This window comes from Tubulanus polymorphus, chromosome 7 (assembly GCF_964204645.1).
Source record: "Tubulanus polymorphus chromosome 7, tnTubPoly1.2, whole genome shotgun sequence".
NCBI classification, from domain to species: domain Eukaryota; kingdom Metazoa; phylum Nemertea; class Palaeonemertea; order Tubulaniformes; family Tubulanidae; genus Tubulanus; species Tubulanus polymorphus.
Genome location: NC_134031.1, coordinates 4,805,681 through 4,826,539, shown reverse-complemented (window position 1 = coordinate 4,826,539; position 20,859 = coordinate 4,805,681). Strand labels below are relative to the sequence as shown.

Below are 20,859 nucleotides of genomic sequence, written 5' to 3'. Positions count from 1 at the left end.
CATCTATTGGATTTTTCCTGGACTCAGTAAATATTTAATATCGCGCGCGAGAAAGTACGGTGAATTCGGTAAAAGGTTGGAAATGTCCCCATGACAACAGATAGTTGGGATTTCCATTAATTAAAATCTAATTGTAATTAATTCTAACCTCAGAGAAAAAATCATTTCGATTTTAAACCATAATGTTTAACGAATGAACGCACAAAAATATCAAAAACAAAACGAACAGAATTTGAAGTAAAAAAAAAATTGCCGCTATGTGTGAATTTTCTTATGCCAGGTTGTGGAAAATATTATCTTTAAAAAAAGATGGGGACCGGGCCGCCAAGTCCCCTTGGATCCGCCCCTGTGCAATTATTTCATTGAATGACTGAAAGAATGAATTACGCTTTATTTTCAAATAATATAATTTACAGCAATGTACAAAAGTTTGATACAAAATACAGTAAATTAGACTTGGAGGGGTCTGTAGAAACTAAGAAATAGTTTTAAACAGGTCCCTCAAAAGAGAGAAGAGAAATGACAATTCATAATCTCGAAAAAATATCAAAAAGATTCTCCCCGGCCGGGAATCGAACCCGGGTCTCGCACGTGACAGGCGCGGATACTCACCACTATACTACCGAGGATCGCATGTGCAATAGGAGCACAATATAGATGATATCTCTTATCATATTATCGACGCGAACATCATCGCCGTAAAGCATGATTATTTTTCCTCCATAAAAAATGACAATATATTTTTCATTGTGTTTTATCGTTACCTAAATGTGTTTTGTCGTATTGATGTAGCTTAGATATTAGAACAGTTAATTGATTAGTGCCAATCACTAATCAAACTGTAGTCTGTAGGCTAACGTTAGGTGGTGCCCTGGTCGATTTGTATGTCCACATGTATTGAACTCCATGTATTCAACAATTGTCACATTACATTATTGCTGAACCTTTCTTGTTAACTTAACTTGCAATTAAGATTAGTAAAGTAAGAATTCGACAAAATTCTGTGATTCCCTGGCCAAGCCTCTTAATATGTCTCCTCACTCATTGACTCATCAGCCTGTGTACTAGGCCTATTATTGATTTTTTTAATTTTAACCACCAGCCGGCATGGAATTGAAATATCCACTTGACCTGCAATAACAACAAATAAATATACATCCTCGCTTGCCCTTTGGCTTCATTTGTCTATTACATTGCCAAAGATTTCTTGAAATATGGTCAAAATGTCCTCATGTCAAAACGTCCTCGCGCCAAAACGTCCTCCAGTCAAAACGTCCTTGTCTGTATTAGGGGCCTATGTCCTCTCCACACTCAACAGCTCAATCAACAGTAGTGGGGAGAGGGCGGCACCTCACGATAGTCACCTTTAGGAACCTTGATGTTTTAAAAAATCAACTTTTTTTTAGATGTATTTAGACCCCTCCTCCGATAGTATGTAATTAGTATGTTGTAAATAACGTTTGTCTTATGTTTAAAGTACTTTTATTTTCTGTTTTTGTAAATATAGATCGACTGCCTCATACGCCATCTAGCCTATACATTAAAAAGGTCATATATTTAGCTTATAACTCGGATTTAACAGTAGTGATTCTGGCGTGAGTGAGGACGTTTTGACTGACGAAAGTGAGGACGTTCAGACCCGACACCGATTTATTGGGCGGACAGGTTGCCGTCTAAGCAGTCAGCAGTCTCAAGTACCTTAGGTGTTGTCGTTCCCCAAACAACTACGGAACCCGATGACTGGTATTCAGACTACGGCGGGAGGCAATCAAACCCTGGATAGCGAGGATATATTTTTGGAATTTGATTTGTATCCAACCTCTTCAATTCCTTTTAAAGTCTGAATACCAGTCGTTGTTACGGGTTCCCTACAACAACGACGGCTAGGTACTGAACTTCTTTAGACTACAATTCCTTATGTTGTTTAACTTCAGCTTTGACCGAGTGAAAAATTGAATTTACAAATATGGAGTCTGCAAAAAATGAATGTCCGCCAAACTTGGCCACGGAAGCGGTAATGGTGCAAAGCGAACAGATGCCGGAAGGTTCTGAGACCGTTTACGGATACGACTTCAATAAAGGTTTGGACTACCATAAGTTGCTGCAGACTTACAAATACTCTGGATTCCAGGCTACGAATTTTGGACTAGCCGTTGATGAAATCAATAAAATGGTAATTAGACGCCTTATCCAGAAATCTACCTTATTTGTTTTAAGATCATCGACACAGAGGGCCCACTCATAAACGAAGATTTTGGTTCTGTTGGTTAGCGTATTGGTTATATTTATTTCATATTTTCAGTGCGCTGCCAACTGTTCCTGGTTTTCAGTATTTGTTACTATTCTATAACAAGAAATACTGACTGGTAGACTGATATTAATCCCAGTTCAGAGTTGACAAGTAAAAACCCAGCAAAAGATATTGAAAGTTTATTATCTGACGGTTTCATAATAAACTTTTCGATATCTACTGTGGGTTTTTACTTGTTAAGAAATACTGATTTAATTTGTTTGATGCGTACAAAATGAAGGATATTACTGTGAGTCTTAATGTTGATTAATAATTAATTTGAACATTTTTTTTCATGATTCAATGAAATGTTACTGAAAAAGTTCAATTTGTTACTGAAAGTACATTTCAGAGGTTGGCAGCCCTGGTATCTACAACAATTATAACTTCTTTCTTGAAACTGGGCCCTGCAGGACTTTGTTTGAAATTTAAACTTTCTTTGTCAGATCGAATGTAAAAAGAAGCCAGTGCCGGCCGAAGTTATCGCCGAACATGGTAAAATAGCACACGACGGTCGCGAGAAGACGAATTGTACGATATTTCTCGGTTTTACGTCGAACATGATCAGTTCCGGAGTTCGCGAGACAATTAGGTTTTTGGTTCAACATAAAATGGTAAAGAAGCGTTTTCGTCCGGTTATGCATAAGACCCTGCTTAATCTGAATCAGTTTAATTTGATTTTGATGTAAACTGCTATTTTTGGTCCACCTATATAGATGTAGGCAAATATGATGTTTAGTCCGGATTTCTTGCTTATCAGATGAATTGTTTTGCTTAGATAATCTGAATTATAAAGGGTTAGTCTTGTACCTAGCCGTCGTTCCACAAACGTTAGAGGGAACCGTAACAACGACTGGTATTCAGACTAATACAGGGTCTATTGTATATGATGTTTCTATGGTAGTTATCTTGTAGCCGATCTTTCTTGTTCATTGTCTGATTTTCTTACTCAGGTGGCGCTCAGAATTTCGTTAATAGCTGCAAGTGTAAACATACCTCGCACACCTTGCTCACTGCATCACTCATTTGTGAATCCTGAACAAGCATTTCCAATAAATTGCGGAGTAGAATTTGCTTTCCTTGTATCTCCTGGGGGCAGTCTGGGTCGTCATCACATGAATTGGAGAAGGAAAACGTTTTAACGAGAAAATTTATTTTGTTCATTACATTAATTGGAGGCAATCGAATTTGCTTGGAGTCTTCTGTAATAGCACCAATGAAAAATTTACTTGCAACGAGAATGTTTTTAACAGTTCAGTCCAACTCGTAATTTCATTCACTATAACATTTCAGGTGGACGTAGTTGTAACAACTGCCGGGGGCGTCGAGGAGGACTTTATCAAATGTTTAGCGCCGACGTATATCGGAGATTTCAATAAATATCCCGGTGCCGAGTTACGCAAAAAAGGCATCAACAGAATCGGCAATCTGCTCGTTCCTAACGATAACTATTGCAAATTCGAAGACTGGCTGATGCCGATTTTAAACCAGGTTCTCAAAGAACAAAATGAACAGGTATACAATCAGAATGATTGAGATCGAATTCATCTCATATTTGTTTAATCATGAAAAAGCTGGTCATCGATCCAACATCGTTCTAAAATTCCAGTTATATCGAAGCTTCTTGATAATACAATGATTTATTCCCACAGAATATTAACTGGACTCCTTCGAAGTTGATTCACAGATTAGGGAAAGAAATAAACCACCCAGATTCTGTGTATTACTGGGCCTATAAGGTATGTTAACAAAACAAAATCTTGCTAATACAAGGTCCCCACTGATCAATCATTCCTGGATAAGTAGTTTTTAAGGAGAACATTTTAAGGAATCACTTTCATATTCCAATTACTGTAGACTCCTCCTTAATCGGTACTGTTTATCTTGGTACATGTAAAACCAATGATTGGTGGCATTTATTCTTAAGACTACCTAAACTTGGTTTCTTATTCAGTAACCGCGGTAAAAAAAAATCCCAGCTGTATCAATTTAGGCATAGTTCACTGAACTGTACAACTTCAAACTAGACAACAATTTCTGATTGCCTGTTTGAAGGAGTTTTTGGTATTTTGCTCAAATTGATGGAGTTTCGAGTACCTTTAAAAGCATTTTACTATATACTATAAGAAGAATATCTTAGAGTTGAGGAGTGAGACCCTGTAAATACTGTAAAAACCATTATTTTGTCAGAATCCTTCAGATCCTCTCACTCGATTCTCTTAACATCAATTCTGGATTACCCGGTAAGCGCGAGTTCTACTGTATTTACTTACCTCTTGTTATTTAAAATTATCGAATTGTTTCAGAATAATATTCCAGTGTTCAGTCCAGCGTTAACGGATGGATCATTAGGAGATATGCTTTATTTCCATTCGTACAGAAACCCGGGTCTTCGTTTGGATATCGTTGAAGGTACGTTTCAATGTTCGTTTAACTCGTCGTCGTTGTTGTTGATGAATGAAAATGTTGAGGGAATGTTTATGTAATTTTCACTGTTTTTTTTCAGACATTCGATTGTTAAACAGTCAGGCAGTTTACGCTCAGAACACCGGAATGATCATCATTGGAGGAGGTTTAATGAAACATCACATATGCAATGCAAACTTAATGGTACATCACATCTTCACCTTGCAATTAAAAATCAGGGCAGCCTCTGTGATAGAAAACTCAGAAAATCTAGAACGATCAGGGAATTTGACAGATTTTACAAAAGACCTGGAAAACTCAGGAATTTGGATACGCTATAATTGATAATGCGTTTCTTTATCAACGCGTGATTCATGATTCAAAAACTGATAAATCGTAACATTTTGAACAAGAAAAAGAACAGGGAAGCTCAGGCAATTTGTAAATTGTTGCTGGAAAGTGGCCATCCTGGAAAAAAGAATTGTTTGTCATTCCTATATCCTAATAACTTTGTTTTTGTATCTCTTCAGAGAAATGGTGCAGATTTCTCGATATTTATGAACACATCAACCGAATACGATGGCAGTGACTCCGGAGCGAGACCCGATGAGGCGATATCTTGGGGGAAAATACGACTTAGCGCGACGCCTGTTAAGGTAAAAATCAAATCCACAGTGGGAAGCATCCTTATATTGCTGAATGAGCAAGGAAGCTGCTGACCTGGAAAACTCAGGGAAGCAGAAAAATCTAGAAGAAAATCTGGGAAATCTCAGGGAATTTGACAAATTTTGCAAAATCATCTGGAAAACTCGGGAATTCCGTTATCCTATAGTCCGCACATTTTTTATCAATACTCGATTCATTATAACATCTTAAATCACAAAATGTCTCGAATTCGCTCAGGGTATTTTGTGTTATAACATGGGGAAATATGGGAAAGTGGCCACTTTGTATGAATATCAAATGAAATTCATTTTATGATTAATGTGCTTTTTAATCGTTTCAGATTTATGGAGAAGCTTCGTTGTTATTTCCGCTGTTAGTAGCCGAGACCTTTGTACTGAACGCTCCTCGAATAGACACTAGCTGTGATAAAGACATCGAAAAGAAAAACTCCTCCGTCATTCAATGATGGAATGATCGGGATCATACATTCTTGACAAATCTGTGATTTCGAAATGGAAGACAAGCTGTTGGATGAAATCCTCAATGTCTTGTCGCATTGTGCTAAATAGATTTGCAATCATTATCAATCTTCCTATTTCGGTAAAATTATTATGTCTTAATTAAAACATTTTAGTAATAATTGCGTATGTAAACATGTATTTCACAGTAGTGAATAAACTCGATGAACTCAAGTGTTTATTGCTTTTCGTCACTGGTTATTTCGGGTTTGAAGGAGGATGCCGAAATATCCCTACGAGATAGGGTCTCCTCAAAAGCCTAGCGGACACCGTTCCTTGAAGCCATAAACTCAATAAACAAAGGAAATTATCAAACAAAACTTAATTAGAATTTATTTACATTATCATACCGTATGTACAACTTCACCAGGGACATGTGACTCTAGCTAGTGACCTAATCATTATCGGATAGGGTTAAACCAACATGGTTCATTGTGTAAATATCCGATAATCGTGAAACTATTAAACTACAGTCCAATTATACTGACTCGTCACGTCTAAATCTCCGGGACCCATTTCCAAAGTTGAATACCCCGAAATATGTTCATACACAATTATCCATACTTAACGAGTCAAATCAAATTTACAAATGGAGACAACACTCATTTCTTCAGCAAATTGCTTAAAAAACCACTGGCTAGTTTAACATGAACATTCTTGACACCGTATTTAACACATTAACATAGAGGTCAAGAAGAATCAGTACTCTGGTAAAGAATCAGAAATTTGATCACTGCTATAACTATACAACCTTAGAACACGTATACAAACATAGAAATTGACTTGTATGCAAAAAAGACAGTTTCTCCATAAAAAAAAAAACTTCGCAGCTTTTACCAGAAATCAATGATTAAACCATTTATAGTCCACGATTCAAACCTTAATCATTTTCATTAGAAAGTGGAAAACTTCGATAACGATTTGTCCCGGTTCAATGCGTCACCGTACGGATTTTGTATGTGCTATCTACGGAATAAAGAGATTGAATAAAGTTTCTCCAGGAATAGACAGATCTCGGGTAAATCGCTATAAAGAGAGTATCATCATCGTTTCATTGAATAAATTCTACTGTAATCAAGTCTCCGGATCGTCCTCCAATAGATACTTCGAACTCCTCCTCCTGAAATGAGAATGAAGAATAGGTTTAATGACGACGATGTTCGGCGATGTGTGGGATTTGATCTACCGGTAATTTGAAACCTGTTCTAAAGGTGTTCTACGCGAAAGTAATAACCTTGTTTAAACACAGACCGATCGGCAAAAAACGTTATCCTTACAATACAGGTTGTTATTGTATTATCTTTAAGATCAGTTTGTTAAGTCTGTACCAGGTAAAAGAGAAAAGAAAGATCTGATTTAAACAAGGCGCTAGTTGAATGAGGAAGCTAAACTATACCAGAGTGTACTAACTACTGATAAACAATTAGATAATGCACCATCAACACAGAAAGAGCACTATACTTAGATTAAATATTTAAATGCATTAAGAAATCCTGTAAATACAACGAAAGACCTGTCATAAGAGAGTGATTCATGCCCTACCGAATCTCCGTATAGAATATAATGTAACAGACTAGTAGTTACATATCGTTAAAATACAATTTCATCTAAAAATAAATCAAACTACCGTGAACCTAGAAAATAAACTGGTACGTAATAAAAACTGAAAATGTAAAACCGTTCGCAAAGCAGTTGCACAAGCTCCTAGATAACATACGGGTTCATAGTGTCCACGACCAATCTCATTTAATGACTTTTTCACTCCCAATTCCAGGACTTATATATGATCGACATGTTTAAGCCAGGAATCCTGAAATTTACATTTTCCAGGCATTTTTATAATTAGAATTTAAGAGCTGCAACAGTGAACTTGTATCTTGGATCTGCAGATGATAACTTATGACTGATGACATTCAAGGACCATGGCACTGATATAAGAACTTAAGAGCCCATTCGATGATATTCAAGGCCTTGAACAGACCCATTCTCAATCAAAAACTTTTAAAGACCTTCGAGGACTGCTATGAACCCTGAAAAAAGTACTTCAAGCAACTGATTACAGAACTCAAATTGATTAATTAAGTTGTGCAAAATGAATATAAAGTTGTGATTTTAATATTGAAGATTATGAATTTAATCCTCCGCCTTGTTTACAAGTTGGACTTTATAGCATATCGATCATCAGACAACAACACTCAAATGCTAGGAGTCAGGGTGAGGTCGACAAAAACAAATTCAGGTTACGAGCAACAGTTGCCTATGGCAGCCAATTAAAAAATGTTGATCTATGAAGTACATGTTCCTTCCAGATATTTTCGGTTTAAAAATTCTGGCAACATGCCGTCATGATTTAAAGAAATGAGATTATATCTAGCCTTACATGTGTAAAGCAACTCATATACGGTAAAAGAGTAACAACAGTTCCATGAATTTTTGCTTTGTCTTGAATGAAGAGAAAAGGTAGAGGGTAGGGTAGGGTAGGGTCGGGGTTACACTCACTCACATACTATACACACACAAGCATGCGCGCCTTACCACTCAGAAAACAATTTTAACATGTGGACCACGGTGATACAGATGGCTGTAAGAAATTACAATTATCAGCTACAATTTGAATCATTATTCATATATATATATACATATAGAACGACACTTATGTACACTACAGCCACAGCAGGAAGAATTATCTAAGCTTTGATTTTCAATGTTTAGGACCTCAGCGCTGGGTAATAGCCGAGATAAGATTTTTCTATATATTGATCATGAAAAACCAAAACTAACTCTCTCAAGATACGCCATGTGTTCAGTTAATACTAGTTCATAAAACCAGGCCTAGATATTTGTACTATTGGTCGGAGATGGGGACAGAGATGACTGGCATCATTTTCCCAATTTTATCAAGGATTTGATTACAGTGTAAATGCATAACTTGAAAAAACCAGATTTCATAACATCTGAGCTAATGCTGTGAGTATCAACAGTGGTTTTTAATTCTTCTGAAAGCTATGAAAGGAGATGGCCTTATCTGAGTCAGATATGCTCAATATTCGATAATATGGACCCATACCCAGTGTGTAGACAAGTGAAGAAAACAGTAACTAAAGATGGCCTTATCTGCATCGGCTATGCTCGATTTTTGCAACGCGTTGAAATATATAGAGCGATATGTGTACGTGGGAAGAATTCACAGTTATCATTGGAAGGGATAATCAAACCGATGACACGATGAACAATTATCAAGCAATCAATGAATATGCTTCACGACGTAAGTGAAACTTACCCTCCGATTTTACCATACACTCTGCGTAACTCCTGAACTTTAGCGAGTCTATATATAGAGAAATACAAACCAGTCACCAGTTACAACAATATATCAACTAAACATATTACATATCTATTGTTGTTTTAAAACTGATAGTGTTGTTTTAGGTCACAGAAACAAAAACAAAACGTTAGTGAAATTCATGTGGAATCATTCCTGCACCATTGTTTAAACGCACTCATTTCAACATCGCTGTAACTTACACATCATTTCCTATTTCTACAAATGATTAAAATACGATTACAATATGTTATTTCCACTTTCAGCACACCAGCATCTAATAAAACCCGTAACAAATCTGAATCTGAATTCAATATTAGCGAAAATAAGCAGTATGTATAAGGCTATAATAATTGATACCTTGCTTCGCATTACTGCAGAGCTTAAAAGTCGACACGGCCAACTGCCTGTCGACCCTGTACATATTTTTTAAGATCATGATCTAGCTAACCATAACAGACCTAGCAGTAATAGAAATGCACTAATTACAAATTCTATCGCAGTTAACAAAATGACCTGGCCGATTTGGAGAAACAAGGTATCATTTTATTTCAGCCAAACATTTGTAGTGATCATTGCACCAACAGCTCACAACTACCACAACCCATGAACGTGATGAAAAGCATTCTCGAAATGTATAGCTGTAGTCCAGGTAAAGAGAAGATTTGGAAGAAACTTGATGAAAAGAAATGTGAAATCAGATGTAACCCTGAAGTTCAGAGATAGGGACATCGAGGATCATGCAGACGGAAGTGAAAGTTATATCAGACATTCTAATGACAATCCAACCTGTTAGAGGGCCACCTATGCGGCTCGACTTCAACTGGTTTGTACGTCCGTGATCTTTGCCTGAAAATCAATTCTCCTTTAATTAACTTGCGTAAATCTGTTAACTGCGCCCTGAATACAAAATCAATTTTCAAGGTTGTTTGGATGCGAGTGGGTGAATTAAGGATGAATTTACGGCTCGTGATTTTGTCTATAATTGTCTAGTATTGCCTTTGATTAGCGAATAAAATCTAATAAGTACCTAGTTTTCTTCTTTTTATGTTTCATTCGGTTTTGTACGCCGTCGTCGTTGTCCATCATATTCTCCAGTAATGCCTGATCATTCGCGTGTATCGGTGTTATAGATATATCCCGTACGGCGCGGAACTGACCGCAGTTGTTCAAATGTTCATTCTCTAATCGGAAAAAGTTCCAGATAAAACGTCTGTAAAATCAATGAGAACTACTGATAATATCGTGGTATCTTAGCATTCAAAACAGGGGGGTTTGATTGCCTCCCACCTAAGCCAAAACAAACCCTAGCCGCAGACCCTTCGTTGGTCTATTACACCACCCAAGATTTCTTGGGCGGACAGCTTACTGCTCAGTGGCCACCAGTCCATGTATGAAGTCAGATGCATTGTTATCACCAGCAGATTTGCTCTATCAAAACAACACATCTGATTGGCTAGATATATGGACTGGTGGCCGCTGAGCAGCAACCTGTCCACCCAAGAAATCTTGAGCGGTGTAATAGAAGAATGAATCGGGTCATGGTTTTTGTTCGTATGAGCTTCGGCGGGAGTCAATCAAACCCTGGCAAGCGAGGATGCATTTAAAACTATCTATTGTAATTACGGTGTTGTTCTAACCTGACGACTTCAAACACAGCTAGAACCGTTTTGAGTATTTCACCGTGTATGAGACCACCTTCACCAACAGATACCGTAATACTCCACGCAAATCTCAGTATAAAATCTTCAATAATTCCGAAATAATAATAACCCTGGAAAACAGAGAGAAACATCTCGATATATAAATTCATTGGGGGATTGGAAGCTTCATCAATACACAGACCTGAAAACTAGACTTAGACAATAAGACCAATAGCTATAGACAATAAGATATATACGGTATATACGATCAATCATGTAAGGTAACTGGATCATATCAATTATCTAGAAAATATCCAGAAAAGTTTATCAGAGATTCCAAATTATTCGATTGATGAACAATAAACCCATCGGCAACAGCAAATCAGTAGGTAATTAGTAATCAGTGATTTCATCAGTTATGTAAGGTTTTCTTCCTCATGTTCATACCTTATACGCGTAGACGATTTCCTCGCGTAGAAAGCGATTTTCACCGGCGTTTTTATCGAACAATCCCCAATCCATTTTTATATCCCACGTGTACGTGTAACAGGAACTAACGATGCACGAAGCGATCCACAAATAGAAGAATGCATTGATCTGTTTCCAATGGTCTCCGTGATGATCTAGAAGAAGTTATGATTTACAATTTTTTTCTACAATTTGACTCTTTCGCGTCAACTTTCTATACTTCTAAATGATCTAGTAGTATTTTGAAATTCGCTTGTTGTTCATTTCATTATCATTCCATTAACTCAAATGCTTATGGTGATAATTCAAGACCTTTCTAAATTCTGAGATAATCATCCTCCCCCAGAGATTTGAACCTGATGGCATCAAGACTCGCCACAGTACGAAACTCTGCCACACTAGACTGGTTGTGCAGATATATGTGGAGATTTGCTGTAAGGACTAGTGTGGCAGGGTTTTGTGCCGGGGGTGAGTCTAGCAACGCCATCAGTTTCGGATCCCAGCTGGTGGAGGATGGAGATAATAGGATGAAATGAAGTTTAGCTATGCTCATCTCTGAGAGTGTGTCTTTAATTCTAATTCCGCAAAACAGGTTTAGTCTTATACTATTGATTTTCGTAATCAATAGTATAAGACTAAACCTGTTTTGCGGAATTAGAATTAAGCCCGGTCTTATCTGGATCGCCGTCTACAAAAGAGATCTTCATACTTACCGATATAATACTTGTTTAAGGATGAAAACACCACAACAAAGAATGTAGTCGAATATTTGCCGGCGTTGACTAAATGTGGAAACGCTTGTTTCGTATCACGATAACGTCGTAGACATTGAGCAAACCGAAACCAAGCGGGAAGCAGCGCAACAAGAGGGCGGATTCCATAAGTAACCTTATTGCACACTTCAGGACCTAGATTAAAAGAAATAGCGTAGACATTATAAGGTTTAGTTACCAGGGCCAAATTGGGAAACTTAATGTCTAACTCGTTTATGTTAGTTATGTTATAGTACTTCAAGTGTTTTCAAGCTCAATTCTTAAACTGGTCCTAGCATCAGTCTAAACCCATTAATTTCTTGGAGGTTGCAGCTCCTTATCTAGTGTGAATACCAGACGATGTATGTGGGTTCCCCTTCAATGGTTGTTTGGGAATGACGGCTAGATACTAGACTACTAACTATCTTGTGCGTATTCGTTTCAGAAGTACTTACGATCAGCACCTAGCCAGTCAACTTCAAATGCATAGTAACAGATGAAAAACTCGAAATCCTGCATGATGACGGCCAAACTGTTCAACTGATCAGCCAGCCAGAAATCGGGAAAGCTCACATAATGGAAAGGAGCGGTAAAGATTCGAAACTACAAAAGAAAAAAAATACATACACATGCATACATCAATCAGAGTCCTTTTGTTATTCAGGTCGCTACATTGCTACACCGCACCGCGGTGTACAAACCAGTGATAGACTTTGCAGTACACCGCATCATAGTGTATTGATGTAATTAGTTTATATCTCTTTTGAAAGATGGCAGCACCTTATCGAACATTATGAAATATAAGTAACTAATGATACACCGCACTGCAGTGTAGACGCAATATAGCGAAATTTTCAAATTATGTACAGTACTTAAGGGTATTAATGAGTCAGAACTGAAAGGGTGACCACGCCATTGTTGATACTTACGAGTACCCTGAGCAACCAGAAACGTGCTTTATAATGTAGAATTTTAATCGGATTCAGCAGGTAAATCACATAAAAAGCGACCAAGGCAAGCGGATTCGCGAATACTGGAATATGAATCAGACTGCTAAACAAATAACCGATAACACTCAATCCCCATATCACACCGAAAAATCCTGCCATCTGAAATTAGATAATAATCACAGCTGAAACATTCTTCTTGAAAAAACACAACATTTTGGATGCTAACCAGTGTAGCATCCACTCTATTAGTGGTACATTGTAGTTGAATAAATCACTCTCACTACAGGGTGTTTCAGAAAATGTGATTTAATGAAACCTTCTTTTGTTCGTATTCCAGATAATCAGTAGGATATCTTAAATCAGGAGGATCTCTTAAAATCTTGCTAAGGATCTCCATGCCGCGTAATTAGGGTAACAACTCCTTCATGCATGACTGAGCTTTAATTGATTCTCTTAAGATTGGCGAACTTTATTACAAGCTGAAGTAGGTGTATCACATTTTCTGAGACACCCTGTAGAAAGTTTGCATTCAAAATTAAGTGGTTTCTTAAATTACTAAATCATGGATTCATAAAACGTATTTAAAATGCCTTCATTCAGCACGACTGCGTATATGATGAAATTTCCCGTACCTCTAACAGTTCCTGATGCGACAAATGATTCCTAGGATCGATTTCGAATATCAGAACGTGGTTGACACCCGATGTTCTCCAGCCGTACGTATTTCCGCTGATCAGTGCCAAGAAAAATACGATTAGAAACGTACCGCGGTACATGATCAACGCTGGAACCCACGGGACATCGATCTTCAATAATGGAGCTGAAAAATAATTCATCAATATTCTGATCATTTTTTCGCAATGATGAAATAAAAGGTCTATCGAAGTTGAAGCTAATGTGTGCTTTGTATATTTTTAACTGGTTTTCTTAATTAGGAAATAGGCTACAATGATATTCTAGGGCTGCCATTGGCAGCCAACCTCTGAAAAGTGCCATCAGTAAGAATTTTTCAGTAAAAGTTCATTGAAATATGAAAGAAATTGTTCAATTGTTCAAATCAGTAATCAACAGTAAGACCCTCAGAATTATCTTTCATATTTCTGTACGCATCAAACAAATCAGTATTTGTTGTTATAAAAAAAGTAACAAATACTGAAAATCGGGACTAAATTTGCAACTAGAATATCTACTTACCAGATATACATAATATAGAAATAAGTACAACAAAGACACCAATATAAAAGCCCACTCGAAACGTAGTCCATGGATTTTGCTGTGAGGGTAGAGAAAGAAATGTTAATAAGGTTATTGATCTTTTTCTAACACAACATTTCGATGGAGTCAGGGTTTTCAAATTATCTTTTTCCATACACAAAAACAAAATTCATTAACTGCAAAGAAAAGCATAGAAATCTTTTAAGAGCCTAGGAACCAAGATTAAATTGTAAAATACTTCATCATCAGGGAGAGGGCTGAAAATAGGGGAAAGATATTTTTTACACCTTTCATCAGGCGCGAATCCAGCCGGGGTGCTTGAGGTGCTACAGCACATCCCTCTTTGGAAAATGCACTATCTATTCACAGTTTTTGAGTGAAATGCGCAGAATGCATGAGAATTACCGGTAAGACTGATGTTTCAAAACTTTCTTTTGGGATGACCAGCTGAGCATCCCCCTTTGAAAATTCTGGATCCACCCCTTTTGGGATGGATCATAATTCCTTTTTGATAACAAGATCTAAAACATGTGGCTATACTGAAAAAATCTTCATTGTTTGGTGTCAAATGACCTACTTCTATGAACAGAAAAATATCGAGCTACATCCACTATGAAGAGTTGCGATTGTCGCATAGGGGAAATTAGTAGATGAAAATGATTAGTTAATGGTGCTGTAACCTACTGAACTGCCTACTGCAGTAACACCGAGTACGTGTAACCATTGAAACCATTGATGTCCGCGTTGTGACGATAGCTTTATAGAGAATCCCACACAATTACTTAGATGTAATTACTACACTAATTATTTCGATAATACCCCCTAGTTTCGGTTTGCCTTAATTTGTTTAGCTCGTAACCGTTTTTCAGCTGTATTTCCCATTTCTCTCTCCGCTCGTGATGAAATGCACTTACTTCCACCGGTTTTTCATGGGCGAGCACATAACGACTGATATACGGTTCGAAACGAACCGTGTTTTTCTCGTAATACGACCCGACTAACGGCGAGTTCTCGTCGTCGTCGTCGCTGATCGGCGTATCGCTCGATGACCGTTCCTGTTGCGACGTCTCCGACTCGTTGCCGCTGTCGTGTGTAAATCCGATCGCGCCGATGCGGTCGCTGAGATCGTCCGATTCGCTGTCCTCGTTGTCGGCGAAACTGTCCGACATCGTCAACCAGACCGGCGCCGGCGAACCGAACGGCGACGTGAAGTTCTCGATCAGCTCGGCGGCTAAAGTCGTACGCCGCGGCCTCGGAATAAACGGCAGCTGTTGCGACGATTCTCCTTCCTCATCGTCTCGAACCGGCGTTTGGATCGTGAAACACGGCGGTCGATTATTCATCGTGGGTTGTTCTCGCGCGGACGACGAGCGGTTTTTACCAGCGAAAATATCATACGTAGAATAGAACGAATTGCCATGTATGCGTTAGCGAACGCAGAAGTCGAAATCCGAAAAAGTCGATACACGGCCCGAATATAATAATATCACTACTGGTATAAAGAACACTTCAATTTTACCAGTCCAGCTCGCCCGGTTACTACATTATCAATACACAGATAAGCTGAAGCGAACTTTGAACCAGAGATTCATAACACACTTTCTTTATAAGTGATCGACTGACAGAACGGTCACATTATTTATGTCGCAATGTCCTTATTGATAACTGATAAGAGATATTAGCGAATGAGAAGTCCCATTTCTATTCTCCCATTCCTTCTGCATTACATTCTTAAATCGCGGCATTCCCAAATTCGAGTAACAATCGAAATCCCATTAACGCATCAAGCATTGCTACAGCAGTGTGGTTACACAGATACATGTGTGTAATACTAAACATGACCTATAACAAACTGCTCATTGTCGGTGCATCCAGGGTATATATTCTCTTTTAAACAAACTCCTTTAAATCTAGTCCTTTTGATGTATATTTCATCCTTAATGTAGCGATTCAAATGTTTTCTGGATAAACAAGTCAGTCTGTCAAGTAGTGCACTGAAAATGTCAGTACGTACGGTAATACATTGCAGTGTAGACTAGTGGCCTTGTGGTGGACATTGTTAAAGCTCTGCGGATTTGCTCAAACGCAGTTACATAATTTTCATATTCAAACTAAAACCCATGGCTGCACACCATTATAATCTAAAACCATTATTGATTTCCGAGCTTTTTGAAAGCATTTCCACATTCTTACAACGTTTCAATGGCGAAGCTTTTAACTTTTTCACCGTAATCATCGCAGCGTAAAAAAATTCAATATCACCGTTCACGTTTATCAAGTAATGCCATTTATTAGAGCGTTTGATTGAGATAAGAAAAGAATACGTTATCAGAAAAATCACTCCATAAATTGTTAATTCAAAAGTAGTCTTTCTTTAAGTACATAATCATAAATCAGTCATGTGCATATCACGATTCAGAACAATACTTTTTTTTCAAATTGTATCAGTTTTTTCAAGATAACAAACTTTTTTCAAGGTCAGTCTTATATACGAACCACCAGAGGGCAGTGTCGATGATAAAAATTTAGTAGTTTACGTACCTGTTCGGTAAGCGGCGGTACGCGCAATCTTTTCATCGCTTTCTGACGATTTCCTCCCTCCAATTCATTCGTAAACAAAGCCTGAAGATAGACGGAGGAAGCGTCTGATGTTTTATATTTGCAGTAAAGAATGCACGCGATTACCACATATTCGTCAAAGACTGGATAATTGCTCTTTTAATTAAAACAAACAATCGGAATACCGCTTATTCCCCATGAAAAAATTTGAAATAGTTTTCAAGATAGGGTGGTTCATTGAAATCCCCTTTACAAAGTAACACAGCTCATAAAATCCTTCCAACTTATCAAATCAGACTGGATTATTTGTCTTAGCTCGGAATAAAAACTATTAAATAGTCAGAATATCACTTATACCTCAAGCGTAAAGTTGACGGTCTTTTTACACGAAAAAGGGTATTTTAAGGCCTAAAGAGCATTTAAACATTGGATGGCTAGTATCTATTCAAATCCCTAAGCAAAAATCATAAAATCTTCCAACTTATAAACTGATTCGATTATGGACGACTCATCCATGTTTCAGCCACTACAAATTATGTATTTAGGGCAACTCAAATAATCCACAAAGAAATTGACACGAACCTCAACTTTGGATATGAGTTGATCAACGTCTTTACTGGTGTAGAATGGTGCTGGTTCCACGTGTTCCATTCTCCACTGCGAACCAAGATCAGTAACGTACAGCTGTAATAAAGCGAATATAAAAAATCCTCCGCATATTCTGCGCATTACGTAAAACTCAAAGAGGAATTGTGCACTGTCCCTACAGATCAGTCATTCCTAGATACAATGAGTTCTCAAGGTGTTCTGATGGAGAAAATTTCAAGGAAGCGTCTACATCACTTTCATATCCCAATTACTGTAGACTCCTCCTAAATCAGTACTGTTTAACTCGGTAAACCATTAAGTAAGCAAATGTTCATCCTTTACACTAACTTTTCACCACTCAGTTTCTATTTCGGTAACCACTTGATAGGGTAAAAACAAAACTTGGTCCCAACTGTATCGATTAAGGCATAGTTCACTGTACAACTACAAACATTTCTAATTGCCCATTTCTCAGAAATTGAGAGGGCATTTTGTTCAAAACAAAGGAGTTTCAAGCACTTTTAAAAGCAATTCCTGTTTAAAAGGAGTTTTTAAGAAATCACTGAGTTTTGGGGACTCTGTACATAGACTTATACCATTATTACCTTGTCATGTTTTTTGAGAATCTTTCGAAAGCCGGTGAAATTGAGAGTTTGGTAATTTTGCAATAAGATCAAACTGAGATAAAACTCGCTGAACGCCAATTTCAAATCGTGCATTTTACGAGTTTGAACGACTTGCTCTTTTTCTTCGAGCACCGCGAACACGCTGCTGCGGTGCCGCAACTGTGACGACGGATCCTGTTTGTTCTTGTTGCCGTGGTGATGTTGTTTATTGCGTTTCTGCGCTTCTTGGTGTAACATCAATTCGGCTTTCAGCGTCGAATATTTTCGAATCGCTTCGGCGAGTTTTTCTGAGAAAACAATGAGAAATTGATTTTAAACAATTGACGAACATAGGCCTACATGTATCTATACATCTAAACAAGAATTCAGATTAATATTTTCCATAATTTCGGATAATGGGTATTGTGAATCTTCAAAAAACCCTCTCAAATTTGACTATATCATCAGAAGTGTTTTAATGATCTGTCAATCATTTACCTGAGAAGAACGTATTTATCTTTGCCAGTTCTTTTTGACAAAAGTGAAGGAAATAGTCATGAAATCGAACTAGATAACGTTCGATCGCGCTGGGATGTGATTCTGAAATGATGAGAAAACACCATTGACCGACAACGGGTACAAACAATGTTAAATATTTAATCATTTATCATTCTGTAAATTCAATATGAAGTCAGCGGCTTGAGACATTTGTTCAAGATACCTTCCGGCGATGGCTGTTCCTCTTGTGCTTTGTACAGCATTTCTTTCATTTTCTATAAAAGACATGAGAACGTGTCTCAGGGCCTACAACAGCTCATGGGTCAGGCATTTAAAACTCTTTCTCTGATAGAATGGTTGCATTGCGGTGTCCCCAGGTCAAAAATTTCAATTTAAATTAAACAAAACCATTTATTTTTGATTGGGTCTTATTCATCATGATTTTTTCTCGATAAAAATGGCTCGAAATATTATTTCTAAATTCCAACCAAAAACAAAAATCAAAACTGAGTTTTCTGGTACATGAGCCATAAACGATGTTCGATGAATAGGGCTATACAATGAGGAGAGAATCCCACAATGATAATAAAAAGTCCGAAAATGAAACTTCGAGATAGTAGTTTATTCAACGTTTCGACTATATCCTAATAGTCATCTTCAGGAATAATGAGATACTACAGAAATTATGAGATATATATTCCCCTTTGATTATTTGTAATTTGTTCTCTCATCAATTTCGTCTCTGACTTAACTTGTATTCACCTTTGTTTTAATTTAGTGCCCCTTAGTTTGTCTTTCTTTTTACTACTGACTTTAAGTTTCATTTATATTTATACTCACTATTGTTGTTTATAATCACCCCTTAGTTTGCTTCCCTTTAATCTATTTTAGCGTGTAACTGTTTCTACGTTAATTTTCCTTTAGTTTGTATCATCTCTGATTACTTGAATTAGTCTCTTTGTCCCTGGATTGTATATATATCTCATAATTTCTGTAGTATCTCATTATTCCTGAAGATGACTATTAGGATATAGTCGAAACGTTGAATAAACTACTATCTCGAAGTTTCATTTTCGGACTTTTTATTATCATTGTGGGATTCTCTCCTCATCGCGTCAACACGGATATTGTGTTTTACCTATCGTGAGGGCTATACAATACTTCATGACAAGTTGAGCTCGTCAAAAGCTCATCATACAGACATCAAACATCAAGTTTTATCGCGAAAAGGAAAGCGAAAAAGAAAGACTTTGGATAATTCTAATTCAAGGAATGGGAACATTTCAAATTTGTCTTTTATCTGTCCTATTTATTAGGTAGAAATCCAGTCTATAACAGAAATAAAGTTAAGACTTTATCCACAATGCCATTCATTTCAACTAGACCTACTGTGACATTTTGACCGCTAGCATATTGGGGTAATAGAATCAATGATATGCCTAGATAACGAATGTTAAGAAACACGAAAATAGGATAAAAAGACTTTATAACATGAAGTTCTTCAACTGTCTGAGGTCACCAAAGAGACAAAGGGCTACACGAATTATTATCTAGCTGTCCATATGGAGACAAAGGAAAGGGTAACCCATAAGATCTCGGGTTTACCTGTTAGATCGTCCAGTATACAGACAGTACTTGAATAAGTCAATATTGCGATCGACAAAAATGTATTTGTTTGTATTTTCTCTTGACTTTCAACCACTGAACTTATCATTTTGTAATATACTGAATATCATTTGATAGAACTCCCATGTAGTATTCCGTGTACTATGCATCATATAATTACTGATGAATGTTTTGCAGATTTTGGAGGTTCAATAAAAAATTCATGCCCTTAAATAAGGTGTCGCTGAATATGTAGTGACTGACTATCGATACCGCTTCGATGGTAAGAAAGATCTCAAATCAATATCCTTTTGAATTTCTGTTAGGGCCTAACCCTACCCTTTTTCTTCACTAACTTCATTAAATTCAGTGACAGCGGGTGGGATCGGGACCGGAGACAGGTTATTACATATCACCTGAGCGAGGTGAGTTAAGATTTGTTCGAATGTCAATTTACGGTTCCTGATCGCTTATGAGCAGAAGCCTAGCCTTGGAGACACAAAACGCGTGGATTGCGTAGCTCCATTTCGATACTTAGCACGATTTTGAAAGAATTGGCGAAATGAAAAGCGAGAAACGAACAGAAATTACCTCGTAGTTGATGTACTGTTTGCGCCATTCCGGCGTTATATGGGCTCCCAAGTGTTCCGCAAACTTCATAGCTTTCGTCTGCTATTATTGTGATCATATGTAAGGCCGAAAATCACGATTTAGTGACCTATTTTTGTCAGTCGGATGTAATCTCCGAGGTAAACATTGCGGCCATTTTGTTTT

At 37.4% G+C, this 20,859-nt stretch overlaps 2 protein-coding genes and 1 non-coding gene across 8 annotated transcripts; 1 reads left to right on the top strand and 2 right to left on the bottom strand.

Annotated features, from left to right (window-relative positions):
• Positions 1 to 557: 557 nt before the first annotated feature.
• On the bottom strand, positions 558 to 629 carry Trnad-guc (transfer RNA aspartic acid (anticodon GUC)). The gene has a single exon. It is a non-coding gene; the product is annotated as a tRNA-Asp (tRNA).
• A 223-nt stretch (positions 630 to 852) lies between these two features.
• LOC141908244 (deoxyhypusine synthase-like) lies at positions 853 to 6,040 on the top strand. 2 transcript variants are annotated; one of them, XM_074798185.1, is made up of 10 exons: positions 869 to 982; positions 1,508 to 1,548; positions 1,935 to 2,173; positions 2,737 to 2,904; positions 3,584 to 3,805; positions 3,943 to 4,029; positions 4,597 to 4,702; positions 4,797 to 4,900; positions 5,227 to 5,352; positions 5,703 to 6,040. In XM_074798185.1, the coding sequence occupies exons 3-10, from the start codon at positions 1,967 to 1,969 to the stop codon at positions 5,826 to 5,828; spliced, it is 1,146 nt and encodes a 381-aa protein (XP_074654286.1). In that variant the 5' UTR covers positions 869 to 982; positions 1,508 to 1,548; positions 1,935 to 1,966; the 3' UTR covers positions 5,829 to 6,040. The 2 variants fall into 2 exon arrangements, with proteins under 2 accessions (XP_074654285.1, XP_074654286.1); XM_074798184.1 differs by lacking the exon at positions 1,508 to 1,548 and having other exon boundaries at positions 853 to 982.
• Positions 6,041 to 6,224: 184 nt separating this feature from the next.
• LOC141908213 (solute carrier family 53 member 1-like) lies at positions 6,225 to 20,842 on the bottom strand. 5 transcript variants are annotated; one of them, XM_074798132.1, is made up of 17 exons: positions 20,677 to 20,842; positions 18,704 to 18,755; positions 18,481 to 18,582; positions 17,983 to 18,290; positions 17,372 to 17,473; positions 16,772 to 16,852; positions 14,210 to 14,288; positions 13,648 to 13,835; positions 12,995 to 13,174; positions 12,521 to 12,668; positions 12,027 to 12,221; positions 11,293 to 11,468; positions 10,843 to 10,976; positions 10,233 to 10,415; positions 9,992 to 10,051; positions 9,161 to 9,208; positions 6,225 to 7,000 (listed from the first exon to the last, which is right to left on the bottom strand). In XM_074798132.1, exons 1-17 carry the CDS (start codon positions 20,743 to 20,745, stop codon positions 6,955 to 6,957), a joined length of 2,151 nt encoding a protein of 716 aa, XP_074654233.1. In that variant the 5' UTR covers positions 20,746 to 20,842; the 3' UTR covers positions 6,225 to 6,954. The 5 variants fall into 5 exon arrangements, with proteins under 5 accessions (XP_074654233.1, XP_074654234.1, XP_074654235.1 ...); XM_074798133.1 differs by lacking the exon at positions 9,161 to 9,208; XM_074798134.1 differs by lacking the exon at positions 9,992 to 10,051.
• Positions 20,843 to 20,859: the final 17 nt, after the last annotated feature.